This window comes from Miniopterus natalensis, chromosome 15 (assembly GCF_054644295.1).
Source record: "Miniopterus natalensis isolate mMinNat1 chromosome 15, mMinNat1.hap1, whole genome shotgun sequence".
NCBI lineage: Eukaryota > Metazoa > Chordata > Mammalia > Chiroptera > Miniopteridae > Miniopterus > Miniopterus natalensis.
In genome coordinates this window covers 26,744,864-26,769,755 of record NC_142095.1, presented here as the reverse complement: position 1 = coordinate 26,769,755, position 24,892 = coordinate 26,744,864, and the positions used below count along the sequence as shown (strand labels likewise).

Genomic DNA, 24,892 nt, shown 5'->3' with positions numbered 1-24,892 from the left:
TGAAAAGCACGTACTCAGAGGAATTTCCAAAAATTTGTCCTCCGAAAGTGATAGTATTTCCTGAAGATTATCTGTGTGTACTCTTTGGTTCAACAGAATGGGACTTGAATGAGCATTGAGATGAAATATTTTGAAAATTATATGAGTTAATATATGTATTAGATGTATTAAATCAATTGTATTAGCATAAGTTGATTCAGCTTTTAGTGATAGCTATGTTTCCTTCTTCCTGTGGCAGCACATGCCACATTCATGGACATGCCCAACACAAACATTTCCAGCTGTTGAACAAGATGATGCTCTGCCTTCTTATTTCAGCCCTCATACTGTAAACAAGCATCCTTTTTGTGATCACAATGCCACTTTTTTTGCACATTGTTGTTGCCAATTTCTCTGTGATGGCCCCCAAGCATAGTGTTGAAGTGCTGTCTAGTGTCCCTATACAAGAAGTGATGTGCCTTACAGAAAAAAATGTATGTGTTAGGTAAACTTCATTTAGGCATGAGTTATAGTGCTGTTAGCTGTGTCTTTAAACATTAACACATAAAACTAGGTTATATATTGATCAGTTGAGGAAATGTGACCAGATGCATGCAGGAACCTGACCCTGTGTTTCTCCTAGGAGCAATGGTTTAATCTTTGCTAATTTAGTGTTTATGGTGACTTTATGGAACATAACTACCACAAATAGGAATTGACTATAAATATGTTTTGTGTTGTTCATTTAGGCTCTGGTCTTTATATTGATTTTTTTATTATTAGCCTTTAAAATTGTGATTCAGAACCAATCCCTGCCATATTTTTCTGCTGAATTTGAAGAAATTATTTGTTTTTTTAGAAATTTAAATTTGGAATTTTAAAAAAATCTATGTTCTTTAGGTATGGAACTTTTATAGTATCTAGATGTGGAAACAGAATTAGGAATGTTAGGTAACTTTCATCACTTGGGTAGTATATAGAAGAACTTTAAAAGAAATTAGGTCTGTATCCAATCATTGTTACTTCAAATCTCACACTCCTAACCACCACACTGATAAATTAGAACCAAACAAAGCACCCAGTGAAAAAATTTTTAAGGTAAAACATTTCAAATTTTTATTTTCTTAAGTGGCAGAGGTAGAATATTTTTTCAAACAACTGATACTGGGGAAATAAGAATAAAATCTGTCAACTCAGTGAATTCTTTCCACATATATAGAAAAAAAGAAACAGTTTCATTACTGAATAAACATTGAACCAGACTGATGTGCACTATAGGCAATCCGCTAAAGAGATGGCAAAGACACAAAGAGATCTCATGCTTTTATACAGCCAGGCATATACTATCTGTTACATACATGTGAATTGTCTTTATCCAAAGGAAAAAGAAAACTTTTTGTATCCCTAGCCCAAGCAGGAAGTTACAATTTAGAGCTAGGAGCCCAGGCTAATCTCCAGTAAAACTGGGAGACAAGGTATAGCCCTCCCGGATATCCACATTCAAAGAGATGGTTCCAAGACCCCCAAGGCAGGCATTCATAGGATGTAAAATTGGCAAGAGGCTTATGTAAATTTTAAAAATTTATGTTCTTCTTAAAGAGACAGATGGGATTTGTAGCTATAGTTTTCAAAAGGAAATGCTACAAGAGAAAGGAGGGAAAGTCTCTTTCCCTTTTAGAATAAAAAAATTCATTTTTCCCCTTTAGATTTGTAGCTACCTTTCAGCTCACCAACCTTCAATATCAAATGAGGATATTAATTTAACATGGGAAAACACGGGCTCCTCTTGTTTGAGTTAATATTACAAATGGGTTAATTGTAAAATTCTGTTGCTAGGAAGTGATCAGATAGGTGTGCCAGTGCAAGATAACCAAAACACAATTCCCTTTAATTTTTAATGGTATATGTATTTTGCTAAGGAGGAAACAAAATCAGAATCCCATCACCCTAGTGTTGAGATGACAGGTGTTGAGGTGGTCAGTTAGACCAACAAGACAAACTGAAATTAACAATCTAGGCTTTATTCACTTACTACAGTAGTATTAGCAAGGGGCCAAAAAGAAAAGTTTGCGTTGTCAATGTTCCATTTTCCCCAGGAAATGGCACCAGGCAGGGGTAATCAGTGACATGTAGAACAGATGGGAGGAAACATCTCACTGCCTTAGGAGCCTGGCACAAAAGACCCCTACTGTTTCATGGGCCTAGGAGTAGGCCTAGGAATAGAAAAGTAGAGTCAGACTGGAGAACAGTGTTTCAGTTAAGGCTCTCCCTACCCCATAAGGAGAAGTGAAAAGTGCCTCTCTCAGAGCCCCCCAATAAAGAGGGATCAGAATGGAGGCACCTGGGCTAGGAATGCAGAAATGCATGTGAGCATGGCCAGCCAGGAGTCTGGAGGGAGGGGAGAGGTTAGGGGGACTGAATTCTTGACAGCAATTCCCTCCAGAGATTACGATGCACACTTGGGCTAGTGTGTGCATGGGGGAGCGGCAGCTTTCCCCCATGAGGCTTTCCATGCAAAGCCTGTATAATTGCCTATGGATTGGGCCTGAAAGATAACACACAGGATTTTGGCCTGGAGCTGGACTCCCTTCCAAAAGAAGCATATTTTAAGCTGGAAGTGCAGCTTTCTGGTTTCCCCAGCCTCCACAAAGAAACAGAGCTAATGCTCTTATCTCTATGGAATGAGTGTCTACTAAGTACATAAAGTATCGCTTAGCCACTCTTAGGGGATTTGTATGGCCTTCAGGCCCTGCTCACTGCTTTGGAAACTACAAACAACCATTGCATATTTTGAGTACAGCCTATTCTGCTACAACATAGGTTTCTCAAACACTCTTAGCTTAATTAAAAATAAATAAGTAAAAAGCTTTTCCTCCCTGGCTTCTTGAAGGTCAGAAACCATCATGAATGACACAGTAACTATATGGACCAGAAAGTTCATGACCAGTAGACTACTTGCGCAGAAACAAGTAGTCGTTGAAGTTCTTCACCCTGGGAAGACGACAGTTCCGAAGACAGAAATTTAGGAAAAACTAGCCAAAATGTATAAGACCACACCAGATATTATTTTTGTATTTGAATTCAGAACTCATTTTGGTGGTGGCAAGACAACTGGCTTCAGCATGATTTATGATTCCTTGGGTTACATAAATAAAAATGAACCCAAACATAGACTTGTCAGACGTGGCCTGAATAAGAAGACCTCAAGAAAACAGTGACAGGAACACAAGAACAGAATGGAGAGCCAGGGGGACTGCAGAGGCCAGTGTTGGTGCTGGCAAGAAGGAGAAAAGATTCATCAGTGACTTTATCTGTGGTGATTGTGCAGATTTTTTATGAGAGGATTACTAAACAGAACTTTTTTAAAAAGCCAAAATGAGAGGCCACAACATTTATTTATTTGGGATAAAAAAGAATTGAATACAGATTGAGACAGAAACCCAAATAGTGTCCCCATTACAGGGTGAAGGCAAAGAGTTTTTATGAGAAAGGGAAGGGGAATAATTACATGAATAGAAGGTAGGAGTTTCTATTGGTGCTAATAAGTAAAGGAAGGAATTTCTATAGGTGCAGATAAGCTATTATTCTCTAGCTAAAATGGTGGTGCTAATTCTAAAGATGTCTTTAATTTTCAGTCCAGAGTGTCTGCTTTCCTGGTAGTGTTACAAATTGTTTGAAACACAGTGATGTTTTAAGCCCAGTCCAAAGGTTATTTTGCCCAGTTTAAACATTCCAAAGGTTTAAAGAGCAAGACTGCAAGGTTAACTAACATTTAAATTCAGATATATCAGTTTTCTTTTATCCCACTGGAGAGCATATTGGCTTTTCTATGTCTCTTGTATTCTAGATAATATCTTCTTGGCCCTGCCTTTAGGCAAAACTGTAAAGTAGGTTAATATGGTAGATAGGTGGGAAATCAAGTGGAAAATAGATTATGAGGTCTTCGTGTCTACTAGAGGAAAGAGGTTGACTTTTACCTAGAGCTAATTCCATTTGTTGTTATTATTGTTATCATTATTATTATTTTTGTCATATACTCACCAGAGAGCAGAGCAGAGAAGAGCAATTGAGTGAGGATCATGGGTAATGCATGTGATGAGTAGATAATTGCACGGTAGTAGTAAGAGATGAGGTAAGAAAGGAATCAGGAAGAATATTGGGTTAGGACTAACAGTATGGAGAGATTCAAAAGCTAACCCAGGAAGGTTAGATTGAATTCACAAAGCAGTTGAAAGCAATTGATTGTTTTTTAGCAGGCAAATGACATGATAGCAGGCATATTGTCATTCTGTTTTACAAATAGCAGCAGGTCAAGTTCATTAATGAGTCATGGAATCAGTTTGACGAATCAAGATTCTGTAGGAAACTGATAGGCATACTCAAAGTTAAGATGGTTAATTTGAAGAGGGTGTAATAAGAGAGCAGTTTTTTCAAAGGTATGGTGGGTGAAAGGAAGAATGACTATTACAGCCTGACTTCAGAGATATTTGGAGAAGGGCAGCGATTTGCTACTAGGTGGATACACTCATACATAGTTAAGTTTTTGGGCAAAGAGACTCCCCCGCCCCAGCGTTCTAGTAACCACCTGGAACAATGGTCTCCTGGATTTTCATGCCCTCTTGCCTGGCCCAGGCATCACTGTTGTCTCTTGTATTCTAGATCATAAGCTTTTGGCCTTGCCTTTAGGCGAAATTGTAAAGAATGTGAATATGGTAAATAAGTGAGACAAGTGGAGCATGAAGAAGGAAGGATCACTTTCTAGTTCTTGCTGCTACAGTGCCCAAACCAATTGCCCTGCCCATTGCTTCTTGCTTCCCTTACCTATAGCTTCCAAGCTTGGATCCTTTGGAAGTTGTTTACATTCTCTGTAGTTATTGCCAAATTTTTTTTTTTAATCCTCACCTGAGGATATTTTTTCCATTGCTTTACAGAGAGAGTGGAAGAGAGAGAGAGGAAGAAAGTGAGAGAGAGCCCAGCCTGGCGTGGCTCAGCGGTTGAGCATCAACCTAGTAGGATCCAGGCGATCGGGGTTCGATTTCCGGTCAGGGCACATGCCCGGGTTGAGGGCTAGGCAGCCGATTAATGACTCTCTCATCATTGATCTTTCTATCTCTCTCTCTCCCCGTCCTTTCCTCTCTCTGAAATCAATAAAAGATACAAAAAAAGAAAATGGATCTTTCCACTTCTTAAAAAAAAAAAAAAAAAAAAAAGAGAGAGAAACATCAATGTGAGAGAGACACATTGATTGGTTGCCTGCAACCGAGGTATGTGCCCTTGCCGGAATCAAACCCGGGACCCTTCAGTCTGTGGGCTGATGTTCTAACCATTGAGCCAAACCTGCTAGGACCTATTTTTTTTTTTTTTGCAAGTGTTAGGGAGTAGTTAGAACTTTCTTCTTCAGTCTGATCCCTTTTGTTTTCAGCAATGCCTTCTAATTTGTGGTGTATTGGGAGGACCTTCTTTTCCAATGACAATATGGCTTAAATTTTTAAAAAGGCATGTGTGTGTGAGCACATGCACACACACATATATAAAATGAAATAAAGCTTTTGGGAGGGTAGCTGGATCTTTGGCTGAGTTTATCTTAATCTAGTGTCTAGGAAAGCATTTTGTATTATCTTGATTTTCTTTCCTCCCCCCCTTTAGATTACAGGATCTTATCAGTCCAAACAAGGCTGAGGACACAGAGAAAAAAGATGAGCCCAGCAAAGATAACCAGCAGCAGGCCCTAATTGACCAAAGATACTTTCAGGTATTGACTAGCTGGCAAAGAGACTGGTGTTTGTAGTTAACCTTGGTTTCAATTGCAGTGTAATAAATTACCAATTGGTAAGGAATACTTATATTTGTATCTGCTTATCCTGTTTTGTCTTGCCATGCCATACCTGTTTGGCTAAAAACATTGTAGTTAGCTTGCCTTAGAATATGTCTTAACCCTTAAAAGAGACTTTGGCCTGGTTCAGAGCAGGTAGTAAAAGGCAGGTAAGTGTAAAAAAGATTTTACTCTTTTGCCTGTTCTCCCTTAAGCCGTTTCCCTTTTTATTGTTTTTGGTGTTGCTGTGGCTGGTATTACTATTATTATATAAGTACATTTTCTTAAGGTTCTTTATGGTTTTGTTTTATATTTAGATATTTAGTTCATCTGAAATTTAATTTTTTATATGGTGTGATGTAGATATCTTACCTTACTGATTTTGTAGAATAGATAGGTAAGCATTTATTAAAAAGATGTGCAAGTAAGCCTGGTAATTTACTGATGGAATTGGGCCTGCATTTTTATTTTAGTGGACCCACACAGGGTTTTTTTAAACGCTGAGTTAATTACTAATATTTTTTAAATTAAGAGATTTTATTTAAGTCCTTATTTATAGTTTCTCTTAAAAAGAGAATCTGGCACCCTGGTTGGTGTGGCTCAGTTAGTTGGAGTGTTGTCCCATGCACTGAAGGGTCATGGGTTCATGACACATACGGGAGGCAACCGATGGATATTTCTCTCTCACATCGATGTTTTTTCTCTCCCTCTCCTTTCCTGTCTCTATAAAATCAAGCAAAACATGTCCTCTGGTGAGGATTGGAAAAAAAAAAGAGAATCTGGAAACAAAATCCTGTGCAGTTATTATCAGAGCAAAATTATGTGTTTCCCCGGTCACATATGGGCATGTGCTCTTCAGTAGGCCATAGTCCCCACCCATCTTTGCTTCAGTTATTTATGTTCTTACCTGGCTTCCATAGGCATTTGAATTTGCAGTTTCCAACACACCATTTTTTTCTACTTTTTTGAAGTGAAACCTTTACCATATGTCTTATTCCCTTGTATGCATAGGTTTGTTTTTAGACTCTAGTCTGTTCCATTTTTATACTGTTTTCATAGTCTTTAAATTTTTGTAGTTTTGATACCTTATAGGTTAAGTATCTTGTCATTGTTCTTTTAAATTTTTTCCTTGACTATGTTTTTAGCACATTTATTCTTCCAGATGAACAGTTTGTCAAATTTAAAAATAGATCCCATCGAGATGAACTGAAATTCAATTAACTTTTTAAATTATTTTTCAGAAAAACGATACCTTTGCAGTTTTGAATCACTTCACTCAGAAATATGTCTTTAATTTTATTTGGGTCTTCCTTGATAGTCTTTGATCAAATGTTATATATATTTTTAAATTTAGCTCTTGCATATTTCTTATATTTATTTCCTGGGTATTTTATAACTTGCTATTGTGTGGGATCTTTTTTCCATTATATTTTCTAATTGATTATTGTTGGTTCTTCATGTATCTCTGTGTTGATTTCATGTCTAGTCACCTTTCTGAAAACTATTTTGTTTTGGATAGCTCTTTTGACCTGGTATATATAACTGAATCTCTTTTATTTCATTTTGTTTCTTAGATTCCATTTGAGAGACTTTATCCTTTAACAGAGGAATCAAACCATTCATGGACACTGAGACCAACACACATCTGCTTTCATTCCTGACATCTTATTTTCTGTTTCTATTTTCATGGTTTCTTGTTTCATTCTTTTCTTTTCCTGACATTTGTTGAGATTCCTTTTTCCTTTTTTTCTCTTCAAGTAGTTAGAATGTTCATCATCATAATCCTTTTAATGATTCTGATGATTATCTTTAAAAATACATTTTTTTAATCCATACCAAGTGTCTATTAGTAGCTGCGAGCTCTTTCTGAATAAGACCTTTATTGTGAGTTTTGTTTTTTTAATTCCCATACCCCTGGGAATTAAGTCATTTTACCATTTCCTCATTGTTAATACATCTTTTATTGCCACTCATCAGATAAGGAAAAATATACCTTCCTGTCAACAATAATTCAGCATAGAAGAAATAATTAATTTTCCATTAAAATGATGTGTTTAGATATAAGTGAAATGTTGAAATACACTTTCTTTAAAAATTTTTTTTTAATTGATTTTAGGGGGAGGGGGGGGAGAGAGAGAGAGAAACAGAAACATTGATTTGTTGTCCCACTTATTTATGTACTCATTGGTTGATTCTTCTATGTACCCTGACCAGGGATCAAACCCACAACCTTGGTGTATGGGGACGATGTTCTAGCCAACTGAGCTACCCAGTCAGGGCCAAAATACACTTCCTTGAACTGAAAAAAAAAAAAATGTTCCTAAATAAACATCTGAAGTCATATAACTAGGAGACCTATGAGTTGTAGCTTGAAGTATGAATAGGGACAAAGATTCAAGATCAGAATGGTATCTTGTTTTTATACTCATATGACCATTTATTAAATAGGCTGGCCTTGGTGGTGGTAAATAAGGGAATTACTGTACTCTTCTCCCTTTAAACTTGCTGGTTCTGATATCCCTTTTCTTTCTTCGGATGATATATGACATAGAACTCACAGCTTTTGGCGGGGGGTGGGGATTCCTGTGAACTTCTGAAGCTCAGCTAGCATCAGCTCCCTGGTCTCTCTTAGGAGTGCTGCTGCCCTCCTTACTTTTGGTCTGAGGCAGGGGGAGAAGGACTGTTCTTGCTCTCATCGATAATTTAGTGGAGTGAAATTGTTGTCCCCCCCCCCCATTAAAATGGTATTCAAAGAGTTTAAATAGATGTGAAATACTGAAGTACACTAAAACAACAAACAAAACTGCATATAAATAAGCATCAGAAGTCAAATTTTCAGGAGACCTGTAGCTTTTATTGGGGGAAAAGAAAAACAGCGCAGCATTTTTCTCTCACTAGTTCTGTACATTCCTTTAAAATATACTTATCTTGGTGAATCCTGTACAATGAATCTCTAACAATCTCTAACATAAATAGGCTGATCACTATCCAGAATCAATCTGATCACCTCTTAGCAAGACCTGTATGATGTTTTTAGGATTTCTCTTTAGAGTGTGTTGGACTCTATAATTCATTGTCTTTACTTTGAACTTCAGCTGAAGCTGTGAAACAATAGGATATCTGGATGATTATTCTTCTCTTTGTGGATTATAATAGATCACAACTACTTTCAAGTCTAAATCATTTAAAAATACATTGTAGTTTCTCTGTGAAGTCTGTGGTTCTCATTAGAACTTACATGTTTTATTATGTTGATGAAACTATTGTACTTCCAAAAATTACAAGTGTCAGTCTTATTAAATATCTTTTTAATGTCTAAAATTAACTTTGAAGATGATGTTACATTGACATATAAAGTACTCCTTTAACATATATCACTTTTAAAGTACTATGGTTAAAGATTTCAACTAAAAACAGTCTTTTTTTAAAGGTACTGAATAGCATCAATTCAATTATTCACAATCCAGGAGCTCCAGTAATAATTTATAAACAGAGCAAAGGAGGAGCCCAACATTTTAATAAAGATCTTGATTGCGGATTTGAGCATCTTGTTCCTATATTAGAAATGTGGGCAGATCAGCTGACTTCCCTAAAGGTGAGGGGTTGAATATTCTTCACATGCTTTGAAAATCTATTGGAGTCTGTGGACTTTATTAATAGGACTAGGCTTAATTTGTTTTGTTTGTTTTAACTGTAAAGCTGACAAGGCTTATCTAAATGTGAATCTTGCTACTTACATATCTGTTTTAAGTACTACCTATTTGATGTTGTCATTACTGTAAGTTTTGCCTCCTATAAGGTTCTACCAGACGAGATGTTTTTAGGCCCATTGCCTTGTTGAAAATCTGTAGTAGATCCACTTTGACTTCTGAGTCCTTCCCTGTTCTCCCTTCATCTCCCTTGTTTTGATGTCCCCATGCTACAGATTTTCCTGGCCTATTTCTCTATAGATTTCATTCCATTTAATTGGGGATGTTTCTTTTCTCTTCATATTTTAAATTATTTCTTTTCTTTCAAAGCTTATCTCCATATCTGTCTATCCTGTACAGCAGATTGTGATCAGATAGCAGCCATTACTACTGTTACCTATTCTATCTATGGGAGATGGGATATTCTTCACTTTATAGAATTATTGTATATTCTGTATTAACTTCAGGTTTTTTTCAGTTTTTGTTGAGTAGCTCACTGAAAGGTGAATTGCTAAAGTCAATAGTATTTAATTTCTGTTCCCTTTAAATTTTAGATTTTTCAATAACTAATATATATATAGCATACCTCTGTTCATGAAGGTGTGAGTCAGTAATAGTATTTGTCAATAGAAACCTTATTACAGGAAGTATAAATGATGCAGAAGATATGAGTAGGAATGTGTAAGTTCCATGGGTTTTGTCTCTCACATGTCCCAAGGAACTTCCTGATATGTGATTAACACTCAATATTTGTCAGAAGAATGAAGCAGAATAACACATTTCAAGGCAACAAAATGGAAATGATACAGAATTTTTAAAAAGTTTTAATGAAAACACACCTGTAACTGATGAAAGAATCTTTACATTCAGCCTAATTTCACCTTCCCATTTTAAATAGGGCTCAGATAAAGCTATAAAATTAAAAAAATTGTAATTGAGTGACAGTGTTGGCTTAATGTACCTGTTTTATAGGCCTAAGTTCCTCCAGTTTGTATCTCAGAAGAGGGCGAAATAATTAGTGGTTAATTATGTAAATCATGGCATTTCCCCCAGGTATTGCTTGCCAGGGGATTCTTCTAGTAGGAGGGAATAACACTGACTCCACTTTTCTTCTTAGGGCAGATGGGCCAGAAAATGCCCCAGCCTTCCCGAGACAAGGGAAAGACTAGAAGGGGGAAGGAGACAAAGGGAAGAATCAAATAAGTGGATAGTTATTGACTATTTATGATATTCAAAATTCAGATTAATTGGAGAAACAGAACATATTAAAATATATGAAATAAAATTTCACCATTCACTATATATCATTACAAGAAATGAAAACAAGCCATGAAGTGCCAGTTGGATGATGCAGATAACTTGTACTCCAGATTCTGGAGGAGGAAGGGGCCCCCCAAAAAGCTTTACAGTGGTGATGAATTCTTGCTACTGTATAGTTTTCCCACTGGAAGGAGACGAGAGTTAGGTTTATAATTAGAATATCCTGAGGACCCCTAACAGGAATTTAGTGGCTCTGCCACTGAAGTAACTCATGGATTTGGGGCAGTGCTTCTGATATTTACCTTATATTGCAGAATCAAGATTCAGATTGAGAAACTACATGAGGTTCCTTGAGGTTTCCTCATATGAAAGGTTTACTACACGGTAGCAGCCTCTAAGTTGGGAACCACCATTTTCCCAGATTAGTTTTTTTCTCAGGTTAGATTTGGGGTAAAATGACGGAAAAAGCATGGAGCTTGCTAACTGGCTACCTCCTTCCTCCTGTCTTTCCCACCTGCCTTTCCAGGAAAGGTGGGCCATAGACTAGCTTTTTCAACCAGTGCACTGCGGCTTTCCCATTCCCCAGTGCTGCAGAGACCAGTCATCCAAAGTCAGAAGGACCTTAATAATTTTACATCCCCAAGGCTGAGCCATGTGGAGAACCTAGGAGATCCTTTTTTAGGTTTTTCAGGGCTTACTTGATGGACTGTACTACGACCATTTTGCACTGCTAAGTATACCAGACATCGTTTTTTCTTAATTTTGTTAATACTTTTATTCTCAAGCAAAATTTTCTATTTGGTATGGTTTTTATACATAGACCCTTTGCTTATGATTGCACCTTGTTGATGGAGTGGAGCATTGGTTAATGAAGGTATCATGCTGTGACTTTCTTGACTTTTTTCAAATTCTGGTGGTACTTAATATTTAAAACATTTGACACTGAATGTATTTACCTTGAATTGCTAAAGTAGGTCATTGCCTTCTTACCAAATGAAAGGTTAAAGGTGTAAATATGTGAGGCCTGGGCATGAATTGGAAAGTGTTAAATAAGTGGAAACTAAAAGAAGTTAGAAAATTTTTTGTATACTTCTTTCTGTATTCTGGCATTGCACTAATACAGGAACCACCTGTCACATGTAGCCTTGATCACTTGAAATGTGGCTAGTTCCAATTGAGATGTGCTGTAAGTATAGAATACAAGATTTAGAAGACTTAATATGGAAAAAATAATTTATTAAGTATTAAATGATAGCATTTCAGTTATATTGGGTTAAATAAAATATTAGAGTTAACTAATGTCACCTGTTTCTTTTTACTTTTAGAGTGCAGCTACTAGACAATTTAAAATTGCTGTAATTCACATTCCATTTCTTTTGGATAGCATTGTTCTAAAGGGCCAAGTACTGTGACATGCACACATAGATGTTCAGTAAATATTTATCAATTGACCAGTCTTAACAGTTCTAAACTTTCAGTAGCCTTGCCCCTTGTGCACAGTTTAAAATAGATTAGGGTAACATGTCTAGGCCAAGAAAACTAAGTAGGACATCATGAAGACTAAGTAGAATTAATTCAGGCATCCTTTCACATTAAAACCTGCCTGGAGATATCTGCCATAACATGGATGAATCTGGAAAATATTATCCTAAGTGAAAGAGGCCAGTCACAAAAGACCTTTTATAGTATGATTCCATTTTATGTAAAATGCACAGAATATAGGAAATCCATAGAAAAAAAAGTAGATTAGTAGTACCCAGGGAGAAAAAGAAAGATAAGGGCTGGGGCAGGGAAGAATGGGGAATGACTTCAAGTAGGTGCAGGTTTATTTTTGTGTTGATAACAATGTTCTGAAATTAGATAATGGCTTCTCATCTCTGTAAATATATTAAAATACTGTATTGTACACTTAAGGTGAATATTATGCTATGTGAATTACATCTTAATAAGTCAGCTATAAAAAATTCAAGGCAAAAATATAAAGAACAAGCTTATTTTTTACCCATCATTAATTTAAACCAATTATTTAAATAACATATGCTAATAATAACATAGTTACTTAAAACCAGATTCAAGACAATCAATATGGAATGTTTTATGTAAGGCCTGTATTTACCTGGAGAAAACTAATTTAACAGACTTTTTCTAAACTGGTAATGGTATTTTTTAAAAAATACTGATAATGGTTAATGAATTTATTAAACCCCTAACATCCTGATTTTTTAAAAAGATATTGAAACATAATTATATGTTATTAGCATTAATTTGGGGACTATTTTTTAAAATCAATAATATCATGTCGTTTCTTTTGTTATAAAGGGTTTGTATAAGTCCTTGAAAATACTGTCTGCAGAATTGGTGCCTTGGCATAATTTAAAGAAGCAGGATGAAAATGAAGGTATTAGAGTTGAAGACCTGCTATTTATAGTAGATACCATGTTGGAAGAAGTTGAAAATAAGGAAAAGGTAATATTTAATACTTATGTAAAGGTTTACATTTTAATGTAATCTTAACTTAAAATTGATATATGGATATTGACATTTGTTCTACTAGGACTCTGTTTCTCTTTTTAAAGTTTTTATTAAAGGTTTGGGATTATTTTAAGATGTGAACTATCTTTCTTTTTCTCCCTCTTTTTTGGACAGGACAGCAATATGCCAAACTTTCAAACTTTGCAAGCTATTGTTTCTCACTTCCAAAAATTGTTTGATGTGCCTTCTTTAAATGGAGTCTATCCTCGAATGAATGAAGTTTATACTAGGCTTGGGGAAATGAACAATGCTGTGAGAAACCTCCAAGAACTCTTAGAATTAGGTAATGACCCTCTGTCATTTTGGGCCCCCATTTAAGAATTATTCTTAATAAATCAACAAAATGCAGGTAAAATTTTTTAAAGTAAAAAATTGAGGATAACTAAAGCATAAGATATTTGACTCAGTGATTTTGAGAATTCTCTTCTAAAATTTCCTATTCTTTTATATCCCTTTTGCAGATAGTTCATCCTCATTGTCTGTGCTGGTGAGCACAGTTGGAAAATTGTGTAGGCTGATTAATGAGAATGTGAATGACCAGGTTATGCAGGTATTGGGACCTGAAGACCTCCAAAGGTATTTATTTCAAAAAGCTTGCAAAGTGTCATCCAGAATGCTTGGAGTGGTAAAATTAAAGACTTACAAAATTTCATAAGTTATTTACCTTTCCTGTTTGGAATAGCATCTTTTAAATAACTTGACAATCTAAAATAATTTCACACGTTAGGGATGGAGAGAATGCCAAGTATTTTCAAGATAAAAATAGATTGTAGGGCACAGAAGGTGGATAAGTTTACATAATCCAGCATTATTACTGTAAGCCTGTTCCCAGGGGAAATTATATGTGGAGAAATTCAAACCTTGTTTGCAACTTCATGTGAGTTTAGAATATATAAACAAATTCTGTTTTTAATACACTACCATATTTGATTAGAAGATAAAATGCTAAAGATTTTTTTTTTTAAAGCTAGGTATCTCTAATATAAAACTCTTCCTCCTCACACCCACACAAATTTTATACTGCAACATATGGGAAGGAAAAAAATTCACTATTCCATATGTTCTGTAAGTTTTCTAAGAACCTTTACTTAATCTGACATTTGAATTTTCTGATACTTGATGCTTTTAAAAGGAACATTTATCTCACTACTGGTCTTTTTCCCCTTCCCACTGTTTTACTAACCACTGATACTTAATGTTTAATAGATATAACTAGATATAAAGGCCAATTATTTTTTAATATGTTATAAAAACATGGTCTCTTAAGAATCGTTGAGCTAAATGGAAAGTTCCCCATATTAAGGGAACTTTATATAAATTTATCTAAATTTAACCTTGGAGCAGATATTTACACTGATAATAAGAGATTTTTTTTTTTTTTTTTTAGAAAAGTGATGTTTGATGAACAAAGAGTTCAAAAGGAAGGATTGCAGTAAATTATTAAATTTATATTTAAATTAGCAGGACAGTTTCTATTTTGAAAATATTCTATATTCAGTCAGATGCAAGAACTTTAAGTTGGAAATTCAGTGTATACTGTGCGTTTCTTTTTAAAAGCATTATCACCAAATTGGAAGAACATGAGGAGTTTTTTCCAGCGTTTCAGGCATTCACTAATGATCTACTTGAAATCTTAGGTAAGATCTCGGTAAATGGTGTTTAAATTTCAAGTCTTAAGATGTCGGTGGGTTTGAGGGAAGGATGTTCCTTAGTCACTGGATTAGTGTTTTACCTAGAGTGTTTGGTAGAAAGTGTCTGGAAACCACTAACAGTTCTCGAAAAACACTCCTAAATTGTAGTTAGAGGTGGTTGGGATTAGTCTACAGAACAGAGAAACACATATCCTTTAAGGAACAAGGGGCTGCCTTTGTCCTGGGACCTTAAGATGAGAAATGGCATTTACTCTGGCTAGGCCCTGACTCTGTCATTATCTAATGAGAAATTTTGATAAAATTTATGACCTTGGAAGGTGTTTTTTTCTCCTTTTCCTCTTGCTCCTTTTAAAAGATAGTGCCTATTTGCTGTGTTTTTTAAATATACAAATTAGCCCTGGCTGATGTGGCTCAGTTGGAGCATTGTCCTGTACACCAAAAGGTGGTGGGTTCGATTCCCAGTAAGGACACACACCCAGGTTGTGGGTTTGATCGCCGGTATAGAACAATATGATTTTACTTGCTTCCAGATAGGAGTTAACTTAAGTAGTGAAGATCTTGTTACTGATTAATATTTTAATAAATGTACTGGTAACACTTATTTCAGAATCCTTCTATAGAAACTTCATCTCAGGTTATTGTCAGCATGGTTCATGTGAGATCATTTGTTTCCAGAAGCCAAGTCTCCCTGCAGATGAATTTTAGTCATAGTTGGAGTTAAATATTATATATAACATTGGGAAAGTTAAATCTGTTTTGGCAAACATGACTTTTTTTATTATTAGATGTCGTATTATGCATCTAGAAGTAGAGTAGTATACTGAATAACAGATATGGAGAAAGACACTCTTTTATATAAGCTGAAGATTCTCAGATCAGCCAAGAGTCTTCTCTGTGAGGTTGATTTATAAGGTTGATTTCTCATTTAGTGAGAAAACAGGTGTGATCTTGTACCTTACCATGATGCAATGTGTGAACCAAGTTTTCTGTTGTAGATTTGCTTATATTTTTTTCTTGTATCTTGATGCTTTGTAAGTGGATCCAGACAAGTACAACAAAGGTCATCTATTTAGGCAGAAGGAAGAACAACCAAAATCTAGCTAAACATTAAGGGAGAAAGGTGGATTCCAAGGAAGCATATTTTATGTAAAGGAAATGAGTTTATGAATAGTGGCCTAGCAGAATAATCTAGAAAAAGTGGTGAGAATCTAGAGAACCCGCCACTGGGGCTTACCTTAAGTAGAGATGGAGTTTAGATAATCAGAGAAAAGGACCTTGCTTCCTCAGTAGCCAGGAGCTTTCAGAAAGAGTTCCAACTTAGGCTGATTAGAATAAGATAGTCTTAGAAAAATCAGATTCAGAAAGAACCTGGCAGAGAAAAACCTGAACTGGTTTATCTAGGAAGCTGGAGCAGGCTAAGCTCTATAATACATTGCATCTGAGATTTGTACTTTGGGAAGCCTCACACCTTTTATTAGGTAGATATGTTTCATCCTAAAAGGTAGACTTAAGAGTTATCCTACTAATGAGAAATCTTTCCAAGAGAATTAAGGATAGGACTGTGTTCCATGCAAAGAAATCCTTAGGGACCCAGGAGAGAGGTGGCCTCTACCTGAGATTTTACCATGTAGGCCCACCCATGTAATTATACAGATTTAAAGAGGCAGTAACATAATATCATAAATGTGGCCAGAAGGAACTGTTAATAAGAGCATACTGCTAATGAGTGTAATATCAGAGTCAGTGAATTCTTGTATGTGGTAGCTTTTACAAACAAGATGCCCTGTGAAACATCTTGTCTGAATTAGTGATAATCTTATCACCACTATTGGAGAGAAACTCCATGTGCATGAGGGCACCAGTGTTGTTGCTTTTGTGTTTGAGGTTTGCCTTTGCATAGAGATTCTCATTTCATTTGAGCCTATCACTAGATAAAGTTACTCTTTTATTATTCTTTTTTTTATTACAGAAATTGATAACTTGGATGCCATTGTACCTGCAGTAAAGAAATTAAAAATACTTTCATACTGAAAACAAATCATTTTTACTGTGTAAATTGCATTCTTAACATCCTAAGTATTTTGTAGGATTGATCTTACTTTTGAGACAAGAGTTATAAAATGTATTTACTCTCAGAATTCATCCCCTTGTTAGTATTGGGTCCTCCACTCATACTTTTTATTAACTTTGAGAGTCTTATGTAGAAAACAGTTGTTAAGTTAAAGTAGTAAGTTAACTTTAGACCCTTTAATCATTTCTTAAGCAATTCCTGAGTGCTTAAAATTTAAGATTGTTTTAATGTATAGTGTATGAGTAAAAGAGAAACTCAGGGAGAGATTGAAAGTAACAGAAAGGTCACATTTAAGTTCAGGGTTTAGTGATCTTTCTGGGTCTGGGAACAAGGAATGCCAGTGGCTCTCTAAAGTCCAGTAGGAAGTTGTTGCTTTCCTGGCAAGGAATTGGCACCTTCCATTAAGATTTCCCTCCTGGCACTTGTCCTTTCAAAGCAGGAGGAAGAAAAGGAGGAGGAAGTGTGTGTTAGGGTAGGAAAAGAATAACGAGGTAACAGAGATGAGTAGATAAGTCTCTTAAAAAAAGTGTCTTTTTTTTGGCAATCTTGATGTAATGTACTTTTTATAAGGGCATGAGATCTTAAATAAAATTTTTATGATGAATTTTCAAATGTGTCTTCAGTGACTTATTTGTATCGCTCACAAATAATGAGTCATATTCTCTTACTAGGCTGAGCCTTCCTTGGGCAGCGGGTTCACCCTTGGCGGCCGTCTACTTATCTTTTCTCAATATTCAAGTCTGATTTTCTTAAAGGACTAGTGTTCTGCCTCACATCTATGAGTACAAGCCCCTTACTGCTGCTTCCCCCCCACCACAGCCCTGGCATTCCCCCACCTCACTTATAATAGTAGGCATAGGAAGATGTTTCAGTTATTCTTGTTTGTTGTTTGTTGTTGTGTAGAATGTTGTAAAGAATTTCCAGGAAGCAGCAGGGTGGTTTGGAGAGACTAATGTCAGTAGATAAGCATCCAGGTTCTTGGTGTTGTGATAGGGATTAGACATAGTTCTTTCTAGATTTAAAATTCTTTGTTTTGTTAGCCTGCAATTACATTTCTAAACACTAGTCTATAATTTGTGAAAGAACCTGTGTCTTTAAGGATTGGATAGAAAAAAATATTTGGGCCCTGTCCAGTGTGGCTACATTGGTTGGAGCATTGCCCTGTACACCAAAAGGTGGCGGGTTTGGTTCCAGTCAGGGCACATATCCAGGTTGCAGGTTCAGTCCCCAGTTGGGTGCATACAGGGGACACTGATTGATGTTTCTCTCTCTCCCTTCCTCTCTCTAAAATAAAATTTAAAAAAAATCTTTGAAAAAATATATTTGGATATCTAATAATGTAAATATTCTGAGTTGATTGGATTACTGCAAGAAATTGCTATGAGACAGTTTGGAAATTAAACAGTATTTGAAAGGAAGAAATGTAATTTAAAAATTATGTTAATCTAAGTTTTGTCAGCTAGCTTAAGAGCCTGTGGCTAACTCTTAGTTTAAAACAGAGGTTTTACAGACTCTTCCTCAGAGGCCTAAGAGTTTTTTGGAGGGCCACTTGAGAGGGACAGTGCCACTAGTAAGAATGTTAAGCCCTCTTTATCAGATCTACTTTTTTCCAATTTTAATCATTTACTTTGTATCCAGCAACATTGTTAAAAACTTTTTGATTAATTCTAGCAATTCATCTTTAAATTATTTTGGATTTTTAAAAAATATATATATCTTTATTGATTTCAGAGAGAGGAAAGGAGAGGGAGAGAGATAGATAGAAACATCAATGATGAGAGAGTCATTGATCGAGCCCACAACCCCGGCATGTACCCTGACCGGAAATCAAACCCCGATTGCCTGGATCCTAGGTCGATGCTCAACTGCTGAGCCACGCCCGGCCAGACTAATTTGGATTTTTATGTTCATGATCATATCATCTGCATATAACAACAGTTTTGGTCAGATATACTTGTTTTTTCTTGCCTTACTACCTAAGCTTCAATATAATGCTGAGTAGAAGTGGTGATAGGAAGCAGCCCTTTCTTGTTCCCAATTTCAAAAGAAAGTCTTTTACTGTTTCACCATTCAATATGATGTTTGCTACCATTACTATAAGCAGAAATCTAAGCTGTATATATCATTTTCATCCTTTTATTTTCAATATTTGTATGTTTGAAGTGAACCTTTTGTAAATAGCATATAACTATATTTTTTATTTTCATGGACTTTCACATTCTAGGTTTTAATAGTGGATTTATTGTGATTACAAATATAATGAGGTCTTTTGACCATCTTCCGTATCTATTTATCATAGTTTTCTGTGTCTTTTCCTTCTTTCCTATTTTTTGGGGGGAGGGGTGTTGATTTTTCTTCATTCTCATTTCTTCTCCACTATTGATTTGGAAGTTTTACATTTCACCTCTGTTGATTTTTCTCTTGTTACTCTATTATATTGGTTATCTTAAAGATTTTAATATATACTTTGTGAGTCAGTGTCCAATCAGGAGACAAAAGCCACTTTGCTAGCTGCCATGGAAAACGGCACATCAGTGGGAGAAAGAAAAGTCCCTCTTTTTGCTCTGGCCTTGCAGTCTCTACTCAGTGCCCTCTGTTGGCAAGGCATAACATCAAATCCCCTGGCCAAGGTAGGAGTCTGTGGTGTCTGCATTGTAAAAGCCAGGCAAAGAAGGGTTGACTTGGAGCTGAGAGGTGATAAAATAGTAACTGACACTTATAATTTATTTTAAAAGTATAAAACTATCTTTAGCTCCCTAAATAAGATAAGGGCTTGAACACTTTAATTTTCCTCTGAACCAGCCTCATGTCCCTACTTAGATGTCAGTACAAGCATTTTAGTGCCACTGTTTTTGAACCCAGTTTTTGCAAAAATTTTTGGTTGCTTGCTTGTGTGTATTTTTTAAACAATCAAAACTTACTTAGGTTTACCAACATAATTTACAGATTTCTTTGCTCTCCACTGTTTCCTACACACTACTTCTAACCTAATGTTACATTTTCCTTCTTGCTGAAATACATTTACTGGCTATTTTTGTTTAATCTGCTCTGTGCCTCGTATTTTTAAAATTCTACTTTTTATAATTTTTACCAGTTAGCTTTCCTTTAGTAGGAATTACCTGCTACAGTGGTCCACATGAGCCCTAGATGGGAATGGCAACCCTAAGGGCCAGTTTGTGGTTGCCTCTTACCAGGCTTCACATGGTTCCAGGTTCTAAACCAATTTTCACATTAGTTTCAAGTTTTGGGGGTTCCCCCACCAAGTCAGTTGTGTTTAATTTTAGACCCGGTGCTCCTGTAGGGGAGATTAGCTGATTGTTTTCACCCATTGCTGATAACTAGTTCCTTGTCTTTATTGGCAACTAAGGTGTTTTCTTGATGACACTAAGTTTTTTAGGCTCCTTGTCCCTTACACAGTAGCCTTGCCTTGCCTTGCCTTGCCTTGCCTTGCCTCCTGGCTGGTGTATGCTGAAATTCTGGTTCCCTTCAACACTTAAACACCCCTTCAGCTCTGCATTGCTTTAGATTTCCTCTTTGGATTACCAGGAACCTTACCTCTGTTACTTTTTAATTAACCATGTTTAAAATAAATATTCATGCTTTAACTAGGTTTTCTGTGTATTTGGAAGAGGAAAGATAGGTTTTCACTTGTCTGCTTTGTCTTCCATCTTGATCAGTGGTTTTAAGGTTGCCAGATTTCAGGATGTGAAATATGATACATTCCCTTTTACTTCTTTGGTACTTTACCATTTTCAAGGCCCTTGTCTACTTAGTGAACATGACAGTGCCATTGTGAGGTAGATAGGACAGGCATCATTTGCCCCACTTTATTATGAGAATTTGTCATTCAAAATAGAAATCTCAGCAGAAACAAATTTTATTATACATCTACCATGTATTTAGCATAACCTTGGATGATGGAGGTAAAAATTCAAGTAGCTTATAGTTTAGTTGGAGAGTAAACGGAAACATAAAATAGCAAACACAATACAAGTAGTTGCTTAGCATGTAGATACCTAATAAACTTCTTTTAAAAATTAAATGTTACAAGACAGGGAATTGTTAAAATGAAAAATGCACAGTATTGACAGTAATGCTGTACTATAGGTGGTGGGGAGAGGCCATTTCAGTATGGATTGGCTTAATGGAGGAGGTAGATTTGAGATACACGTTTAAGACTTCAGTAGGAATTTAATAGGCAGGATATAATATTTGGACTGTTCTGGAATACAGCATCTGCATATAAGTAGCAAAAAACTGGAGACCAGATTATGTAAGGTTAAAAGGCAAATTAAGGAGTGGGCTTTAATCTTATAGAAAAGAGAAAATCATAGATAATTTATAAGTGAGAACAACAGAGTAAAACTTTAAGATGTTACTATTCTTCAGAAAAGCTGCAGTTAATGTAGTGGTGGGGACAGGAAACTGATGGAAGGGGGGTATTGCCTGAGTGGATAGGAGAGATGAGGATGTGACCTTGATAACATCAGAGAACAAGAATATTTGGTTTTATAAAGTTTGAAATGCAAAAGAGGCACTTGTTTGAAATATACAATTTACATGGTTTGCTTGAAAAGTGGAGCCGAAGTCCAAACCTGTCTGAGAGGGTACAGGAAGCCCCTTTGCCCTCTGGCACTGACTGCTGCAGTGTCCAGTGCTCTTCTAAGGGAGCACAGATGGAGACCTGGGTCTGGAACTCGGCTGGCATTTCCTATGGAAATAATTCCACATGCTGGAGTTTGGTCCCAGGCCATCCCACAAGGTGTTTAGGTATATCACTGTATCATTGCTGCCATCAGAAAAATGCATTTTAGTTCCAATTCAGATACAGGAACAAATCCCCAGGCAGAGGAAGTGGCAGCCAGAAGGGCTTAGGTAGTGTTAGCTCTTAGCAATTTGGAGGTGGGTCACCTTTTAGTCCCATAAAAGAAGCGGCCTCCATTGGTTAGCCATTGCTCCAGGAACAGATCTCCCTCACCCCCTATGGCACTTTTGACACATACTTTCAGGCAAGGCCTAAGTCAGATGGTCTGTAATTACCGAACAAAAGTGAAAAATCGGCCCAGCTGGTGTGGCTCAGCGGTTGAGCATTGACCTATGATCCAGGGGGTCTTGGTTCGATTCCTGGTCAGGGCACATAGCTGGGTTGCAGGCTTGGTCCCCAGTAGGGGGCCTGCAGGAGGCAGCTGATCCATGACTCATCACTGATGTTTCTCTCTCTCTCCTTCTCCATTACTCTCTCTCAAATCAATAAAGATATATATATTTTTTTTTAAAGTGAAAAATCACCACTGAGTTTCTAATAATTTATTAGCCACGAATACCCCATTTCTTTTGGGATTTGAACAATTAAATCCAACCAAGAGAGAGTAGTTCTTGCTTTCACTTATGTTTACCTCTTCCTAATACTATCCAGTCATTCAGTAAAATTCATACAACAATGTATGTATATATTTTTTCAGATGGCTGTTCTGAATTAAATTATAAAATATACATATGTACACATTTTAATATAAAGGTGATAATGTTGCTCATCATCAACTTCTGGGCTGTCCATCTGGAGTGAGCTCATACCTGTAAGACAATTGGATTTGGACGTCTGTTAGTATTGAGAGCATGGTGTGGTAGCATCAGGACAGTCTAGCCTTCCTGGGCCTGTATAGGACCAGCAGAACCCATCTCTTTATAAGTTGGCCAGCCAGGATTAAGGCTTTTGCTGACAGAGATCCTTTGGGAGAGGGAGATTGGCAGGCTGTAAAGGCGATAATCAGCCTCCCTCCTTGATAACCAACGAGCTGAAATGTACTGAAAAGGGAAAAACTTTGGAGAGAGAATATGGGCAACTGAGATAATATCTTGACTAGCAGCTTAATGTGATAAAATGAAAGGGGTCACTTACCATTGTGAGAAACCCATAATCAGATCTTCTTTTGATAAATCAATCAGTACCTAAACAATCACAAATAATCAGTTCCCTTCCAAAAAAAGGAAATTTCATTAAATAGAAACATACTGGGATAAACGGAATTGATCTTAAAAAGGATCTCTTTGGCTTTTGTAATTTTGAGTAGGGTCCCTTTTTCCCTTTGGCTTTCAACGTGGAACCTCTCCAGAAACCCAGCACAGTGTCCTCAGTGTCCTGGGGAAAGGTGAATCGCTGTATATGTCAGGAATGTATGTATGAATGTTACAGAAAGAGAGGACAGCTTGCCTTTACTCATTAACTGATTCATAATTTAAAGTAAGATGCCACAGTTGCCTCTACTGTAAAAATGGGGGTAATATCACCTATTTCATAGAAGTGGGCTTTAAAAAGCTGAGCATAAGGTGTTTAGTAGAATACAACTATGAAATGTTGTACAAATATTCTTCTTTGTCTCTCTTTGGCATTTGCCTGAGGATTCTATTTCCTCTACTTCTACTTTAAGCAAAATCCTATCACCACAAAAATACTGATGTAATGAGATCCAAGCTTCACCACAAACAGCACTGTATATATCGAAACAACACTTAATACCATAGATGTTCAAATACTTGTGCAGTGATGAATTGGGATATTCTTGAGTTTGTTAAAATAGGGTTTAGCGTATTAATTTACACATCTACATCATTTAGTTTCAAGAATATTTAAAAGGAACAAAACTCCCAGTGAAGCCATACCCTCCTTAAAGTTAAATGATCCCATCAGAATTTCTACAAGGATGCCTTTTCACCAACAAACTCCAGCTAGAGTACTGGGAGGTCAGAGTACCAAGAGTTCTTCTTGTACTTACTTTTCCTAGTTCCTTCCTTCTGTGTGAGCCAAGTGGCCTACTGTTTTTCACTGCGACGTCTAGTGACCTCTTCTGTACTTCTTCCAAGGGAACAAAAAATTCAAATCTTTAAAAAGCAAAAAGTCAGGAAATCAGATTTACATATTTTCATCATTTTTGTTGAAAATCTGAAGTGTTTCATCCATTTTCCTACGTTTAAAACAGAAGATATAATTGAGAGTAGCACACTGAGTAGCAGATACTCAGTGCATCACTATTATATATAATCGCTGTCCTGTGTTATTTACACACCCTGGAAGTGTTAAGAGCCTGTTTGCCTCTCCTATGTGCCTTGAACTACTGTGCTTTGTGGTTTCCTTCTTGCTTTCTCAGAGTCTACCTTGACGACCACTCTTTCAGCTGCCTCATCTCATTCTGAACAGTGCCTGCTAATAGGACCACCTCAAACCCTTCTAAGTTGTTTTTTTATGACCAGCTAAGGGCTACAATGCTGAATAGTTAGGTTTGCTGGAGTTGCATGAAAAATAGTAGCCTATTCCCTCTTATGCCTGTGGAGTAAGGCAGAGAAATCTTAGTGTAAAGCTTTGACATGTACTTACAGGAGTCCTCTGGACTCCTAAGTTTTTAAAAAAAGTCATTTTATTTATTGAGGTGTTAGTGATATAAGATTATATTAGTTTCAGGTGTACAGCATAATGATTCAATATTTGTGTATATTGAAAATGGTCACCACTGCCCTGGCTGGTGTGGCTCTGTTGGTTGGAGCGTCATCCCATACACTGAAAGGTGGTAGGTTTGATTCCTGGTCACAGCACATACCCAGGTTGCAGGTTTAATCCCCGGTCTGGGTGCATACAAGAGGCAGCCCATCGATGTTTCTCTCTCCTTTTCTCTCTCCCTTCCTCTCTCAAAAATCAATACAAAGCATATCCTCGGGTGAAGGGGAGAAAAAAGGTCACCACAATAAGTCTAGTTAACATCACCACCATACATAGTTACAAAAATTCTTGTGATGAACTTTCAAGATCCACTCTCCTAGTTACTTTCAAATATGTAATACAGTATTATTAACTATAGTCATCATGCTGTACATTGCAAACCCGTGACTTATTCATAACTAGAAA

General features: G+C 36.5%; 2 protein-coding genes and 1 pseudogene across 5 annotated transcripts in view; 2 read left to right on the top strand and 1 right to left on the bottom strand.

The window, feature by feature from the left end:
• Nucleotides 1–18,263, top strand: part of CEP70 (centrosomal protein 70) — a 39,887-nt gene extending 21,624 nt beyond the window's left edge. For 3 of the 4 annotated variants that reach the window (XM_016207058.2, XM_016207059.2, XM_016207062.2), the window contains 7 exons: nt 5,626–5,731; nt 9,222–9,386; nt 13,060–13,206; nt 13,387–13,555; nt 13,734–13,848; nt 14,830–14,909; nt 16,894–18,263. In XM_016207058.2, coding sequence (XP_016062544.2) covers nt 5,626–5,731; nt 9,222–9,386; nt 13,060–13,206; nt 13,387–13,555; nt 13,734–13,848; nt 14,830–14,909; nt 16,894–16,955 — 844 coding nt within the window. In that variant the 3' untranslated portion in view covers nt 16,956–18,263. The other variant, XM_016207063.2, reaches the window with a different exon arrangement.
• On the top strand, nt 2,714–3,350 carry LOC107532626 (small ribosomal subunit protein eS24 pseudogene; annotated as a pseudogene).
• A 3,994-nt stretch (nt 18,264–22,257) lies between the features above and the next one.
• Nucleotides 22,258–24,892, bottom strand: part of ESYT3 (extended synaptotagmin 3) — a 48,235-nt gene continuing 45,600 nt past the window's right edge. Inside the window, exons 21-23 of the mRNA XM_087824955.1 lie at nt 23,769–23,874; nt 22,895–22,944; nt 22,258–22,569 (exon numbers count right to left, since the gene is read on the bottom strand). Of these exons, the coding sequence (XP_087681081.1) occupies nt 22,533–22,569; nt 22,895–22,944; nt 23,769–23,874 (193 nt within the window). The 3' untranslated portion in view covers nt 22,258–22,532. The remainder of the gene's footprint in view (nt 22,570–22,894; nt 22,945–23,768; nt 23,875–24,892) is intronic.